This window comes from Hemiscyllium ocellatum, chromosome 3 (assembly GCF_020745735.1).
Source record: "Hemiscyllium ocellatum isolate sHemOce1 chromosome 3, sHemOce1.pat.X.cur, whole genome shotgun sequence".
NCBI lineage: Eukaryota > Metazoa > Chordata > Chondrichthyes > Orectolobiformes > Hemiscylliidae > Hemiscyllium > Hemiscyllium ocellatum.
In genome coordinates this window covers 39,777,449-39,794,229 of record NC_083403.1, presented here as the reverse complement: position 1 = coordinate 39,794,229, position 16,781 = coordinate 39,777,449, and the positions used below count along the sequence as shown (strand labels likewise).

General features: G+C 40.6%; 1 protein-coding gene across 1 annotated transcript in view; it reads left to right on the top strand.

The window, feature by feature from the left end:
• The window catches only part of cep162 (centrosomal protein 162), a 134,708-nt gene that overhangs the window by 104,775 nt on the left and 13,152 nt on the right, over positions 1-16,781 (top strand). The window contains exons 22-24 of the mRNA XM_060849654.1: positions 5,182-5,409; positions 14,828-15,459; positions 16,605-16,746. Of these exons, the coding sequence (XP_060705637.1) occupies positions 5,182-5,409; positions 14,828-15,459; positions 16,605-16,746 (1,002 nt within the window). The remainder of the gene's footprint in view (positions 1-5,181; positions 5,410-14,827; positions 15,460-16,604; positions 16,747-16,781) is intronic.

Sequence of the window (16,781 nt, the reverse complement as noted above, 5' to 3'; positions counted from 1 at the left end):
GAACAGAACTGTGGACAAGATTGGAGCAAAAACAGTTTTGGTAAAGACTATTGGCCATGAAACACGTTGATTCACTGTGGTACTTGGTTGTATGGGAAATGGAACAAAGTTAAAGCCAATGGTGATTTTTAAGCAGAAAACTCTGCCCAAACAGAAATTTCCAAAAGGCATTGTTCCCTCATCCATGAAAAAGGGTGGATGGATGAAGGTGGCTGCAAGACTTGGATTTGAGAGATCTGGAATATGTGACCAGGTGGACTTAGAAAGGAAAAAAGCTTACTGGTTTGGGATATGTTCAGATCACAGAACGAACAGTGTTATCAGTGAACTTTGAGCTAACAATGCTGACATTGCATTGATTCAAGGAGGCCTTACTGGCATGGTGCAGCCACTGGATGTTGGCATCAATAAACCTTTTAATGACTTAGTATGGAAGAACTGGGACACTTAGATGCAAGAAGGGGAAAAAAGCTTCACAAAGGGTGGCACCTTGTAACTGTATGTGAGTGGATTGTTGAGTCCTGGAAGGAAATGAAAACTGAAATTATTGTGAAAGCTTTCAAAAAAATGTGGCATTTCTAATGCTTTAGATGGTACAGAGGATGACTATTTATGGTCAGATGGAAGTGATGAAAATCAATTGATGATCCCCTTAAGGCTGCAGATGAAGATGATCCATATGATGATTTGCTTGACTCAGATGACTGGCATGAATTATTCAGTGATGTAAGTGATGAGGACAGTGAATTTGAAGGATTCTAATGGACTTTTGCTTGTAACTTTTGTTTTAAGAAGCTATCCCATAATATTTGTGATATATGGTGAAAAGAGTTTTTTGCTGTGAATGTCGGTTTTTGATGTAAAGTGTTTATCGTATATTATAAAGTTTCATGTGGTCCTTTCTTAATAAATACTTCCAGTCGTTTTGTTTTTTGTTTTGTTTTTATTCATGAATTGTGTGTTGTACAACTACCCTGGTAGATGGCCTAACCACCTGCTGGTATGTCTATTAACTTTTGTATGTATGTGTACAACTACATGCACTTTGCAATACTGGTAACTGGAAACGGGTACAAGCGTATCGTTCTCACATAGCAGGCAGAATGGAGAGTTATTTTGTATATAATATTCAATAATTGCCATAATTCTTTCCTTTTGTTGTTTATTATTTTATATAGAGATATGGCTCTTGTTTGTCCATTTTTCACTCATACAAAGCATGAATTTCATCCCCTCGAAAACAATACCTTGTGCATTAGTTAACCTGCTAATTTCAACTTTAAAAAATGATCTTCAGAGTTTGACCTATGCGCAAGTATACATGGTATTTGCTGTTGTATTCTGTGCCACACTTAATAAAAGCTGTGCCACAACCAGTATGGCACCTTAGCCACACTTCTATCTGCTCTAGAAAACTCAGAAAGGGAACACGCTGTAAGGTTGAGTGAAATAGGAGTTGATGGGAAGGGTGAGAGCAGTAACAAATTAAAAATACTATACATGAATGCACGAAGCATTAGACATAAGATGGATGAGCTTGAGGCTCTTTTGGAAATTGGCAGATTCGATATTGTGAGGATAACTGAGATGTGGTTTCAAGTGGACAGGGCCTGGGAAATGAACATTCAAGGCTACACGTGCTATCGTAAGGACAGACTGATGGGCAGAGGGGTGGGGTGGCCTTGTTGGTAAGGGAGGATTTTCATTCTCTTGCGTGGAGGGACCTAGAGTCAGGGGATGTAGAGTCAGTGTGGATAGAGCTGCAAAATCCTAAGGGTAAAAAGACACTCTTGGGAGTCATCTATAGCCCCCAAACAGTAGTCTGGATGTCGGATGTAAGGTAAATCAGGAGTTGAAAGTGGCCTGTCGCAAAGATGTTACTAGAGTTGTCATGGGGGATTTTAACATGCAGGTAGACTGGGAGAATCAGGATGGTATTGGACCTCAAGAAAGAGACTTTGTGGAGTGCCTCAGAGATGGATTCTTAGAGCAGCTGGTGCTAGAGCCGACCAGGGAGAAGGCAATTCTGGATCTAGTATTGTGTAACGAACCAGAATTGGTCAGAGACCTCGAAGTGAAGGAGCCATTGGGAAGTAGTGATCATAATACATTAAGCTTCAATCTGCAATTTGAGAGGGAGAGGGTACAGTTGGAAGTGACAGTACTTCTGTTGAATAAAGAGAACTATGGACCTATGAGAGAGGAGCTGGCCAAGGTTCAATAGTGCAATACCTTAGCGGGGATGACTGTGGAGGAACAATGGCAGATATTTCTGTGTATAATGCAGAAATTGCAGGATCAGTTTATTCCTAAATGGAAGAAAGATCCCTGGAGGAGGCATGGGTGGCCGTGGCTGACGAGGAAAGTTAAGAAATATATAAAGTTAAAAGAGAAAAAGTATAACATAGCAAAGATAAGTGGGAAAACTGAGGACTGGGAAGCTTTTAAAGAGCAACAGAGGATTACTAAGAAGCAAATACGCAGAGGAAAAATGAGGTACGAAGGTAAACTGGCCAATAATATAAAGGAGGATAGTAAAAGCTTTTTTAAGGATGTGCAAGGCAAAAAAATGGTTAGGACTAAAATTGGGCCCTTGAAGACAGAAACAGGGGAATATATTATGGGGAACAAAGAAATAGCGGAAGAATTAAATGGGTACTTCAGATCTGTGTTCACTGGGGAAGACACAAGCAACCTCCCTGAGGTAACAGTGGCTGAGGGACCTGAACTTAAGGGAATCTATATTTGCCAGGAATTGGTGTTGGAGAGACTGTTAGGTCTGAAGGTTGATAAGTCTCTGGGGCCTGACGGTCTACATCCCGGGGTACTGAAGGAGGTGGCTCGGGAAATCATGGATGCGTTGGTGATTATTTTCCAGAGTTCGATAGATTCGGGGTGTGTTCCTGAGGGTTGAAGGGTGGCTAATGTTATACCATTTTTTCAGAAAGGTGGGAGAGAGAAAGCAGGAAATTATAGATCAGTTAGTCTGACCTCAGTGGTGGGAAAGATGCTGGAGTCTATTATAAAGGATGAAATTACGGCACATCTGGATAGTAGTAACAGGATAGGACAGAGTCAGCGTGGATTTATGAAGGAGAAATCATGCTTGACTAATCTTCTTGAATTTTTTGAGGATGTAACTCTGAAGATGGATGAGGGAGATCCAGTAGATGTAGTGTACCTGGACTTTCAGAAAGCTTTTGATAAAGTCCCACACAGGAGGTTAGTGAGTAAAATTAGGGCACATGGTATTGGGGGCAAAGTACTAGATTGGATTGAAAATTGGTTGGCTGATAGGAAACAAAGAGTAGTGATAAAGGCTCCTTTTTGGAAAGACAGGCAATGACCAGTGGGGTACCGCAGGGATCTGTGCTGGAACTGCAGCTTTTTACAATATATGTTAATGATATAGAAGATGGTATCAGTAATAACATTAGCAAATTTGCTGATGATACAAAGCTGGGTGGCAGGGTGAAATGTGATGAGGATGTTAGGAGATTACAGGGTGACCTGGACAAGTTAGGTGAGTGGGCAGATGCAGTTTAATGTGGACAAATGTATGGTTATCCACTTTGGTGGCAAGAACAGGAAGGCAGATTACTACCTCAATGGAATCAATTTAGGTAAAGGGGCAGTACAGAGAGATCTGGATGTTCTTGTATACCAGTCAATGAAGGCAAGCATGCAGGTACAGCAGGTAGTGAAGAAGGCTAATAGCATGCTGGCCTTCATAACAAGAGGAATTGAATATAGAAGCAAAGAGGTGCTTCTGCAGCTGTACAGGGCCCTGGTGAGACCACACCTGGAGTACTGTGTGTAGTTCTTGTCTCCAAATTTGAGGAAAGACATTCTGGCTATTGAGGGAGTGTAGCGTAGGTTCACGAGGTCAATTCCTGGAATGGCGGGATTACCTTACACTGAAAGACTGAAGCGACTGGGTTTGTATACCCTTGCGTTTTAGAAGACTGAGAGGGGATCTGATTGAGACATAAAAGATTATGAAAGCATTGGACACTCTGGCAGCAGGAAACATGTTTCCGCTGATGGGTGAGTGCCTAACCAGAGGACACAGCTTAAAAATACGGGGTAGACCATTTAGGACAGAGATGAGGAGAAACTTCTTCACCCAGAGAGTGGTGGCTGTGTGGAATGCTCTGCCCCAGAGGGCAGAGGAAGCCCAGTCTCTGGATTCATTTATGAAAGAGTTGGATAGAGCTCTCAAAGGTAGTGAAATCAAGGGTTATGGAGATAAGGCAGGAAGAGGATACGAATTCGGAATGATCAGCCATGATCATATTGAATGGCGGTGCAGGCTCGAAGGGCTGAATGGCCTACTCCTACACCTATTGTCTATTGCTCTGCTACTTTAAGAAATCTGTGGGTATGGGACACTAATCTTCTGATTTTCCAGGGTCCTACTATTTATAGGTTAACGCCTTACCTTGTTATGCACTCCAAAGTGCATTACCTCACATTTTTCCAGATTAATTTTAATTTGCTATTGTTTTGTCTTTCTGAGTAGTCTGTTGATATCCTCCTGCAGTTTATAGCTATCCTTCTCACTGTTTGCTACCTTACCAGGTTCGTGTCATCCATGAATGTTTTGATCATATTCCTACATTTAAGTTCAAATCACGACACAAACAACAAGAGCACCAGTCCCAAGTGTTGCGTAATCCCATTGGAAACAGATTTCCTGTCACAGGGATCTCTCTGTACCATTGCCTGCTTCCTGCCTCTCAATCAGTTTTGTATCCAGTGTGCCACTTTGCCTTGGTTCCAGTGTGCTACTTTGTCTTTGATCCTGTGGGATCTTCCTTTATTCATCAGTCTGCCACAAGGGACCTTATCAAAAGCTTTGCTAAATTCCATAGGCTACATCAAATATGTTACCTTTTTTAACACTCCTAATTATCTCCTCAAAAAATCCAATAAACTTCGTCAAACATGACCTTCCTTGAAATACATGCTGAAGACTCTGGTTAATCTATGACTCTCCCAGTATAGATATATTGTGTCCCTCAGAATTCTTTCTAATAATTTCTCCATCACCAAAGTTAGACTGACTGGTCTGCAATTCATAGTCTATACCTTCTTTTCATTTTTGTTCATGGGACAACATTATACTTGACTCAGTGGGTAAGTATAAAACCAGCTAATACCTTATTTGCATTTTGACAGATTAAAGAAATGGAAGAAATAATTCGAAGGCGGTATCCAAATTCGTTACCTGCTCTTATATACGCAGCTGCATCTGTACCTGAAGCAGATTCTGAAACAGAAGGCAGACTGCATTCAAGAGCATTTTTAGAGAAAAGAATAAAGAAACTAGAAGCTGACCTCGAAGGAAAAGATGAAGAAGCGAAGAAGAGCTTAAGAGTAATGGAACAACAATTCCAAAAAATAAAGGTATTTCTTATTGTCACTTAATGTTAAACTCTTTAAAAACAAGTTCAATTTGAAAAGGATTTGGAACAAAGACCAGTACAGCAAAAGAACAGGCCCTTCAGCACACTAAGTCTGCATCAATGCGTGATGCCTTTTTTAAACTAAAACCTTTTGCCTCTACACATTTTGTATTCCTCCTTACTCTGCCTATTCATGTATCTATCAAGATGCCTGTTGTACGTTGCTATTGTATCTGTTTCTACAACCTCCTCTGGTTGTGCATTCAAGGCAGTTACCGCCCTTTGTATTTTAAAAAAAACTTGTCTCTCTCATCTCCTTTTAAGCTTTTTCCCTTTACCAAAACCAATGTTCCCTAGAAACTTATACTTCTATCCTGGGGGAAAAAGACTTTTGATTGTCCTTGCCTATAATAATTTTGTAAACTTTCATCAGACCACCTTCAATCAGCCTCCAATGTTCAAGTGAACATAAACCATGTTTGTCCAAACTCTCCTCACAGCTCGCCCTCCAAACCAGGGGGTATTAAGAGTCACTTCTAGTTTGCAAACAAGACATTGTAAAATGCTTATCATTTTAAAGAGTTTTGTGATATCTTCATTATCTCTACCATTGAAGGTGTGCAGGGGTAATGTTTCTGCCCTTTTGTTTGTCTGTCTGTGAAAAATATCTTAAAATCTACTGGATAACTTTATGCAAAACTTATGTGCAGAAAGTACAATAGCCAGGAACAGCTGATTCATTTTTGACAATTTTCTGCATCAGAATTCTGGAATTTTCTCACACTGGGAGACCGAATGAATTGATATCTTGTTTCAGATATTATAGGTTTTCTTAGCCGGTAAGATAGAATTAGTCACAGCTGTCAAAGTGTGAGCAGAGCTTTTGGATCAGGTAGTTGAATATGTATTGGTCTGAAATTTCTTCAGTGAGATGAGTGCTCTTCATGAAAAGTTTTTTTTCCCAGATATGTTGTTACAGACTATCAATCAGAGAGGGAAAATCCTTAAGGCAGATCTGCAGAAGTATAATAATACTGACGAGTTAACATAGCTTGGTAGAGTTATTCTACTCTGTCCTCTCTTCATTTATAGATTCTTAAAATCTTTTGAATTTATGAACTGGTATGCATTTTGAATTTCTAATCATATTGTTCAGAAACTAAAACTGATGAGTTAACCTAAGTTTCTTTCTAAGGCTTGCTTTGTACATCAAATCTAATTTATTGGGTGTTTTGTTCATTTTTGTGGTCAGTGTGTAAATATTTGTACCTTGAGTTTTTGAACTTTTGAGTTTTATTTGCTCCCTGAATCATCTTGCTTATCTAAATCATTGGCAAATATTTTACTCAATCATCTTTACTGATCTCCATAATTTAGATACAGCAGCAAATCAAGCAGAACCCAAATCTGGGTTGTTTAATTTTCTAAATTTTATTTATTAATTTTGTGGGATGTGGGTGTCGCTGGCTGGCCAGCACTTTATTGCTCGTCCCTAGTCGCCCCTAAGAAGGCCGTGGTGAGCTACCTTCTTGAACCACTGCAGTCCATCTGCTGTAGGTTGAACCACAGTGCCATTAGGGAAGGAATTCCAGTACTTTGACCCAGAGACAGTGAAGGAAGGCCGATATATTTCTGAGTCAGGATGATGAGTGGCTTAGAGGGGAACTTGAAGGTGGTAGTGTTCCCTTATATCTGCTGCCCTTGTCTTTCTGAGTAGAAATGGTTGTGAGTTTGGGTAGGTGCTATCGGAGGATCCTTAGTGAATATCTGCAGTGCTTCTGGATATTGTGCAAACCTTGTTGCATTTGGACATGTACTGCTTCAGTATCTGAGGAGTCACGAATGATGCTGAACATTGTGTAATCGTTGGTGAACATACGCACTTAATGATGGAGGGAAGGTCATTGATGAAGTAGCTGAAATAGTTGGGCTGAGGACACTACCCCGAGGAACTCAACTCTTTTGTCCATGTTTGAACTAAGGTTGCAATGAGGTCGGGAGCTGAGTGAACCTGGCAGAACCCAAACTAGGGACTGATGAGCAAGTGCTGTTCGATAGCACTGTTGATGACACCTTCCATCATTTTACTGATATTGGGGTGGTAATTGGCCGAGTCAAATTTTTCCTGCTTTCTATGTACAGGACACACTTGGACAATTTTCCACACTGTCAGGTAGATGCCAGTGCTGTAACTATATTGGAACTATTTGGTTAGTGGAGCAGCACATTCTGGAACAACACTCTTCAGGACTATTGCCAGAATGTTGTCCTAGCCCATTGCCTTTTCAGTATCCTGTGCCTCCAACCGTTTCTTAGTCTCACCTGGAATGAATCGAATTGGCTGAAGACTGATTTCTGTAATGCTGGGGACCACTGGAGGAGGCTGAGATGCATCATCCACCTGACACTTCTGGCTGAAGATTGCTCCAAAGCTTCAGCCTTAACGTTTGCAGTGATGTGCGGGGTTCTTCCTTCATTGAGGATGGGGGTATTTGTGAAGCTGCCTTTTCCAGCAAGCTGTTTAATTATCCACCACCATTCACGACTAGATGTGGCAGGACTGCAGAGCTTAGATCTGATCTGTTGTTCATGAGATTGCTTAGCTCTGTCTATCACTTGCCATTCATGTTTGGTGTGCATGTAGTCCTGTTTGGTAGCTTCATCAGGTTGACACCTCATCTTCAGGTATGCCTGATGTTGCTCCTGGCATACCCTCCTGCACTTTCCATTGAACTAGGGTTAATCACCTGTCTTGATGGTAATGGAAGAGAAAGGGATATTGCCAAACCATGAGGTTACAGATTATGCTAGAGTTCTGTTCTGCTGCTGTTGATGGTACATTGTGCTTCATGGATGCCCAGTCTGGAGTTGCTACATCTGTTTGAATTCTGTCCCATTTAGCATGGTGATGCTGCCATACCACATGATGGAGGTTATTCTTCACGTGAAGTCTGGATTTCATCTCCACAAAGACTGTGCAGTGGTCACTCTTACTGATACTGTCATGAACAGATGCATCTGCAGCTGGCAGATTGGTAAGGATGAAGTCAAATATGTTTCCCCTCTTGGTTCCTTCACCATCTGCTGCAGACCCAGACTAGCAGCAATGTCCTTGAGGACCCAACCAGCTCAATAAGTAGTACTGCTGCTGAGCCACTCTTGATGATGGACATTTAAAATCCCCCACCCAGAGTACGTTTTGTGCCCTTACTATCCTCAGTTCTCCCTCTAAGTGTTATTCAACGTGGAGCAGTACCAATTCATCAGCCAAGGGAGGACGGTATGTGGTAGTCAGCTGGAAGTTTCCTTGCCCATGTTTAACCTGAAGCCGTGAATCCCATGAGACTTCAACGGATCTGGAGTCAATATTAAGAACTCCCGGGGCAACTCCCTTCTGACTGTATACCACAGTGCTGCTCTTTCTGCACTGCAGGTGAAATAGGACATATCCAGATGGTGTCTGGGACATAGTCATACTCAGAGATTCACACCTTGCAGACAATGTCAGGCTGTTGCTTGACTAGTCTGTGAAACAGCTTTTCTTTTAGATTAGACTTACAGTGTGGAAACAGGCCCTTCGGCCCAACAAGTCCACACCGACCCGCCAAAGCGCAATCCACCCATACCCCTACATTTACCCCTTACCTAACACTACGGGCAATTTAGCATGGCCAATTCACCTGACCCGCACATCTTTGGACTGTGGGAGGAAACCGGAGCACCCGGAGGAAACCCACGCAGACACGGGGAGAACGTGCAAACTCCACACAGTCAGTCGCCTGAGTCGGGAACTGAACCCGGGTCTCAGGCGCTGTGAGGCAGCAATGCTAACCACTGTGCCACCATGCCGCCCAATTTTGACACTAACCCCCAAATGTTAGTGAGGAGGATTTTGTAGGGTCTTTTTTCCGGTTGCCTAGGTTGATGTCAGGTGAGCCATCCTGTTTCATTTCTTTGAGACTTTGTTGCAATTGGTATAACTGAATGGCTTGCTAGGCCATTTCAGGGGACAATTGAGAGTCAACCGGATTACTGTGGGTCTGGAGTCACATGTAGGCCAGACCAGGTGAGGGTGGCAGATTTCCTTCCCTGGAGGGCATTAGTGAACAAGACAGATTTTTCTGGCAATTGACAATGATTTCATGGTCATCGTTAGATTCTTAATTCCAGATTTTATTAAAAAGTGAATTCAAATTCCACTATCTGTCATGGCAAAATTCAAACCTGGGTCCCCAGAACATGGTCTGGGTCTCTGGATTAATAGTCTGGTGATAATGCCCCTAATCTATTACCTTCCCTGTAGGTTAGAATTAAGAGGTCCAAACAACCATCAGTTTAAGATGACGCTCAACTCTCACAAACCACTTCCAGCAGCACTACTTCTGCCACTACAGCTCTGTCCTATTAGAATTCTGAGAGTATTCTGCTTGGCACTTTTTGCTTCTTTCTAACATCATTCTATTTATAATTTCTAGCCTGGCTTCTTGGATTTTTCAGTTTAATAGAAATATTTCATGTGTAGCAGTATTGAAGCTGCCGAAAATTCAGTTAAGCGATATAGGTAGAACAGTAATATCCTGAAAAAGAGTTGAAATTTGTCAGAATCTTCCTTTTCTAGATTAATTGTGGCCGTTCTAGCTAATGGTATTCTAAAAATACATTTTTGATGTCTGCCATTGATGAAAAATAAATGCTACTGCAGCTTCTTTGATTTGGGTTTGCTATCTGTTTAAGTATTTATTGAATTATCTTGCCTCAAGACTTGCAGATCTTCTTCATGCCTGCCGATAGTTTGTACTCTAAAACATGCTTTCTGGTTTCTTTCATAACCATAAGAGATGGTGTGACAAGGATGATTTCGTTATTTACCCAACCTGTTTTTTGATATATGTTTCTTTTTCTTAGAGAAATCGTTTAATTTAAATATTCAATATTGAAGCTTTAAAAGCACTCCACTTTCTCTGGAATGTTTGTTAACATCTTTCACTTGTACTTCATTCCTTTGTACATTGAATCAGCATTTTGCATTTTTTCTTGTTACATTTTGTTTAATGATAGGTCACTTGTTCTGCATACATATGATAATTTAGCCCTAATAAAATGTGTTGTATCATCTTCATTTAATGTGACTTTGTGACCTGTCTTGTCCTTCACACTTCCTTGCCTTCACCATTGAGTTACCTCCATATTGATTATCAAATATTTTGAAACTTTTTACTCTCCTTGGAATGTCTTGCTTTCACACCCAGTTTGATGCTAAATGTAATGACATGTCATTGATGTCACAAAGGTGGTAGTGCTATTGTAACATCCCTCAACTGCATATCTGTGCCACCTGCAGGCTGACTCTGGTGCTTGAAGATATAATCTATGTAAATTGTGTGAAGGTGCTTTTAGTATTCTTTGTGAATTGCACTTTATTGTTATTTCTAGTACTTTGTTTTTGAGTATACAATTCTGATTACTGAGGCATGCATCTGGTTGCTCTATTTGGTGAGCAAAGCTTGACACACTTGGAAGCAAGTAGAGGATTAGATCGTGTGATATGTGTGTCTGCCAGTGGTGATTAACAGCCGTAATGGAGTGGATAATAGAGTAGGGGAAGCACAAGAGCACAGATGCATGTTGAAGATGGTGGGATTGATAGAAGGGGTAGGAATGGTAGGATGGCACGGGCCTGGTGATGATGGAATGGTTGAATGCGGCAAAATTGTCAAAAATCTTTCAAAAGTTTTTTGTGTGCTTAAAGGGAAAGTTTACTAGATTTGAATGAAAATGTTTTACAAAAACTGTCAGGTAAAGTAAAAAATACTTCCGTGTTGATTCTGTAAACCAAGATGGTAACAGTCTATATCCTCCAAAATGTCAACACAATCTACCTCCTATTGATGCATAAATTTAGACTCGTGAAAGCATCAGTAATAATGTCACTATGAAACTTGAATCAGAGTAAAACTGTTAGTTAGGAAACCTTTTCATTTTAAATGCTGAAAACGTAAGAGGTAGTTTTCAAGGAAGTAGGATGAATTATGTAAAACCCATCAAAAGTTAACTTTTTGGTTTCAGCTTAGTAGAAAGCCATTTCCAATGACAGTTGCAAACTGATAATCATCAATAAGTCACAAGAACAGACACTTGATAAAATTTATAGTTCCACATTTCCCTCACACATGCACAGCTTTATTGTAGGTGTTTCCAGAGTGAGAAGTTTTGATTCAGTTCCTTTGATGAAAAATAATTGAAAATTGTGTATTTAAGAGAGTATTGTTGAGATATGTACTCATTTGATCACAGATGTTCTCGGACCTTTGCTAGTTTTTGAATAAAAGATTTTTAAAATGCAATAATACTGAAGATAACTATTTTGAAGATTTGTCTTCTTTATGTATTTGATTACCAAAAGAACTTCTGCATGGTGTACTATCGAAGATTGTTCACAGTTCAATTTGTTGCAGTGGGTCTATTTAGAGAAAAGTATAACATAAGTGATTAAGTGTGACTATGCTCCTTTTGTATTTAAATCTTATTTAATCATTTCTTTTCTTTGATTTTGTATAGCTTGTTCATTTTGATACTTGGTGCTTTAGTTAAGTTTTGCGTGTCCAATTTTAGGCAATGTCTCAGGCTTGACTGGATTATTTCCAGCTTTAACTTCCTGTTCAACCCAAGCTATGCTTCTGATTCATGTTTTGTTTTGCACAAAGTCTACACACGTAGTTTTGCCTGACTGGGACTGAAACTTTCATTGTGCCTTTTTCAGATTTAGTTTCAAATTTTTTCAGTGTATTCTGCAAACTCTGTTGATTATTAGTATGCAAGGGTCAATCTTGCAGCTCTTGTATTTGTGCCAGAAATTAACATGGAGGGCAGAATCTTATCTCATTTGATTGACTCAATTTTGTTGGATGACACAGAAAGTTTCTGTCTGCAAGCCTTGGCAAGATTCCTTGCCATATCATCCCAAACCTACCTTATTAACTATTGACCCTGTCCCTATTCTTACACTGTTGTCTAATATTATCCCAATTCAATCACTCGCTATACCCAAAACAATGCACCTCTGCTGGGATATCCTAAAACAGAACATCAACCCTGACACTGGCATTATATCTAAAAGGAGAAATTTGGGACTGCAGATGCTGGAGATCAGAGTTGAGAATGTAGTACTAGAAAATCACAGCAGGTCAGGCAGCATCCGAGGAGCAAAAGAATCGATGTTTCAGGCATAAGCCCTTTATCACGAGTCAATTATATTTTAAAGGCTGTTTGTACTCAGACAGCACTGTCAGTCTGGAACTGCCCTACATGAGAACTGATACTTGCCAGAAACGTAGCACAGAATAAGTAATTGATACCATGCTTTGTGGACAAGGACTTGGAGGTCCTTGTGGACAAGAGGGTGCAGGGAGAAGCTGTCCTCTTCCCTCTGGACCAATAGAGGCCACAATACCAGACCCTGCCAACATAGGCCGAGGTTGCCACGCAGGTCATCACTGTCTCTGCTGTCTGGTGGAATGCACAGCAGTGAAGGATGAAGGACAGTGACCTCCTCCACTCCAGCAATATGAGAGCTAACACTCAAGCTATGTCTGCTACTATATACACTTCCCATCAAGACTTGTGTTTTGCCACTCTCACTTTTGCATGCAACATCTTCTCTCACTGCTCTCACCCACAGCACACATGCTGCCACCACCGATGTTGCAAGGCCTCTGCACTGATCGCTCACTTGAGACTTGTCACTACATTTTTTCCCCCTTCCACATCAGCTGTGCAATCAGCTTTCAACTCACTCAATCCTTCTGTCTCCCCTTCTCCATCATTCACTCACTCACTCACTCATTTCTGGAGAAAACAGCTCACAATGGGACTAAAAGAGGTGAATGGGTGGTGGGCTGTCTAACATTTGGCTCCTTACCCCTTACAAGAAAAGAAGCCTTACCTGAACAACCCCAGGTGAGTGACTGTCCAAGCCCCTGGACTGGAATTAGTGGCCGTAGTTGACTTAGTGCACGTGGGGCCCCAACTGAAGGCAGTCTCCCTTGACATGAGTGAGGATTGCTGACAATCATAGTAAGCTTCATTACTTTCTGGTACATGTTAAATGCCAAGGTATGACTAATGTACTGTAGGCCTAGTGGTTTCAGCTGAGAGAACAAGTCAGATATGGTAGGGATCTTGTAACTCACTAGTTAGGCACAAAGTAAGGGAGCATGAAGAGAGCAACAAGTCAGCCCTGAGAGGCAGCCTGGTCCAATGAGCTTGGATGCCTTTCCCTGAGTGTGCAGTCTTTGCAGCAGTGAGTTCAGTGTTGGTTCATTTGTGAGAGCAAAGTGCCACATTAAAGTGCCAAAGTGAACTGTAAGGGTATCACAGATATGCCGTGCAACCTGAGAAGGTGGCAGGTGTCAGATGCCAGCATCCATGGACATGGGGTGCATCCACCTGATGCCATGGGGCATGCCTGAAACATAGTGGCCAGGTGTCCAAGATGACAATTCGAAGGAGCAAGGGATGACCTCAGTCTTGCATATTAACAATCATCAATGTCAAATTTGTTTACGATACATACTATGAGCAGTGTTCCTTTCAATTTCCTTTTCAGCTATTGGGCCTCCAAGGTCTGTTCATGCCAGCAACTTTTTGAATTGGAAATGAATTCTACAATTGGCATGCCAGTTGTATTGCGTGGAACTTTGGAGTGGCTACACTGGTGAGATTCAATATTAAAGAAGTTGTCAATAAGCAATTAACCCTGCTAATAGGCATCTCACCACTGCCCAGCAAGATCCTCATCTCAACACCCAAAACCTATTTCATAAATGCAACTAACTACTCCCAACATTGAAATAGGCCTTGTTGGACTTCTCATGTGTTTCTTCCAGCTTACTCACCATAGCCTGCATAGTTATCCCATATATAAGATTCTACTCGATGCCTTTCATGCGTATTTTATTAGACGAATTGATGCATTCGTGCAGAGGACAAAGTGAGGGTTGCAAGCGATCTTATTGAGTTATTAAGATTTGTCATGAATTGATTATCCTGGATCTTTCCTCATTCTTCTTGCAATGGTCTCACTTTTGTATCATCTGAGGAAATCAGGTGTTTTCTGTATGATGTAAGTTCGTGTAGACCAACATCAGTTCAGCATTACAGAGAGGGAGTCTTATAATAGCCAATGTTCTTTCGCATTCAGTAAAGGTAAACAGAGGGATTAAAATATTTGCTGTCTCAAAGTTATATCTATGGTATCAGGGATTATTTCTTTGTAAACTGGCCTCAGTGATTTGAGCCATTCTATCATGATGGCTTGATTGAAAAGGTTGTGTCGGTAATTCCCCACAAATGGAGGTGTGAACCTAAAATATATTATTAATAAAAATGTTTAATAAGCTATTATTTTGTATATTTTCTAGATTCAGTACGAACAGAGAGTCTCAGACCTTGAACAGCGTTTAGTCGACAAGCTAATCCATGAAAGAGAAAATTTAGATGACTCTGATCCAAAAATGAAAATACTGGAAGAGGAAATTTTCAAATTAAAAGAAGCCTACAAGTCTAAGGAAAACAGACTCCGAAGTGACATTGAAAAACTGAAAAATCAACTTTACCAGACAGAGTTAAAATTAATGGAGAGAGAAGAAAGTTCTCTGAGAATGGCTGACCAGCATAAGCAACATTCATATCAGCACGCTAAGATAGAGAAACTCAATTTAGAACTAGCCACTAAAAACCGAGAGATACAAGAGCTTTCAAAGACTTTGGAACATCTACAAAGAGAGAGGAGGGTGCTCCTTAATAACAAATCACAGGCAGAGAAATATACACAACAGAAGTTAACCAAGAAATCCAAAAAAGACAATGAGTGCACAGAATCTTTCCCAGCAACTTTAGATGAAAAGATTTACCAGCCAAATGACTTTTCTGGTTCTCACATCTCCGAGGTTCTGAAAGAAAATGATATACTGAAGAGCAACATCGAAAGACTCTCTTTGGAAGTAGAACAGCAAAGAGCACAGTTAGCCCAATTTGAAAATGAAGCAAGGAGGTAAAGATGGGATTTAATCATTTGTACATTTGTTTCCTTGACACACTCTCATTTGAATAGATTGTGCTTAGCCAGTAAAAGAAACTACAGATTATGCATTTAGGATGCCACCAGCCTTCCTGTTGAAACTACCAGAAAACTTAGTTGCTATCACATATCTCAGGTCTGTGCCATGTGAGCTGCTTGTTGCTCTTGAAATTTGGCTCCTGTAATGTCTTAGCAACCCATGGCTCACTATTTCTAGCCTGTAGTATCTTTGTCATGCCCTTTAAGAAAAAAAGACTATCAAAGGACTTCTTCATTGTTATTCATCCATGTAAAAATTGGACATCATTTACTAAGCTAACAGCTATTTCCCATTCATTCAGATACAGTTAATGATTTTGACAAGCAGTGGCAATCATGTGGACAAAATGACAACCATTTTGCACAGCAATTATCAACAGCCACCTTGTATTTAATAAAGTGGCTGAGGGTATCACTGAATAATAGAATATCAGATTATTGCATATACCATTTTTAAGTATTCAGTTCTTTAATGTCCACTGGAACTACTGAAATGGATTTGCTGGGTATCCATTTAATATCTCGCCATTCTCTTGGACAAAGAATCAAACGTCCCTCGGTGCTTCACTAAGTATCAACCCAGGTATGTAATAGTAGTCACCATAGTCCCAGAGAACCATAGGACTGCTCTGTCATTAGAGAGAGAGAGGCTGGTGGTGAATATAATCTGAGCATCACCATATCTCAGGTGCATTTGAGAAAGCAGGGCTTTCATAGTGATCTCAGCTGGTGTGGAAATTAAACTACTGTTGTCCTCACCACTCTGCGTTGCAAACCAGACTCTTGCCAAGGTATATACTCAACTCCTGAAGAGCAGCCTTGCACCCACAAATCTAAGTCAGGAAGGTGCTGCCAATAAAGTCAAATTGACAGACTGTGAAAATTAGCCTTAAATTCCTTTCAACACAGGAACAAATGTTAATGGAAAAGTTTGGGTCTGGCAGCATCTGTGAAGAGAAATCAAGTTAATGTTTCAGGTCCGGTGACCCTTCCTCAGACTGCAGTTTAATTCTTGATCATTGTTTTCTAATAGTTCACATAAAGTAGAACATTTTTTAATGATTTTCTCCAATCTGCAGAGCACAAGGAGGTATTGCTGAGCATGTTGCAGCATTAAAAGCAGCCCATCAGCAAGAATTAGAACAGATATTGACTCAGCATGCACTGGAACACTCCTCTTCAAAAGTGGCTGAATTGACAAACAAAATCTCTGCCCAAGAGGTACAGGCAATTAACTTACAATGTCGCACTCCTTT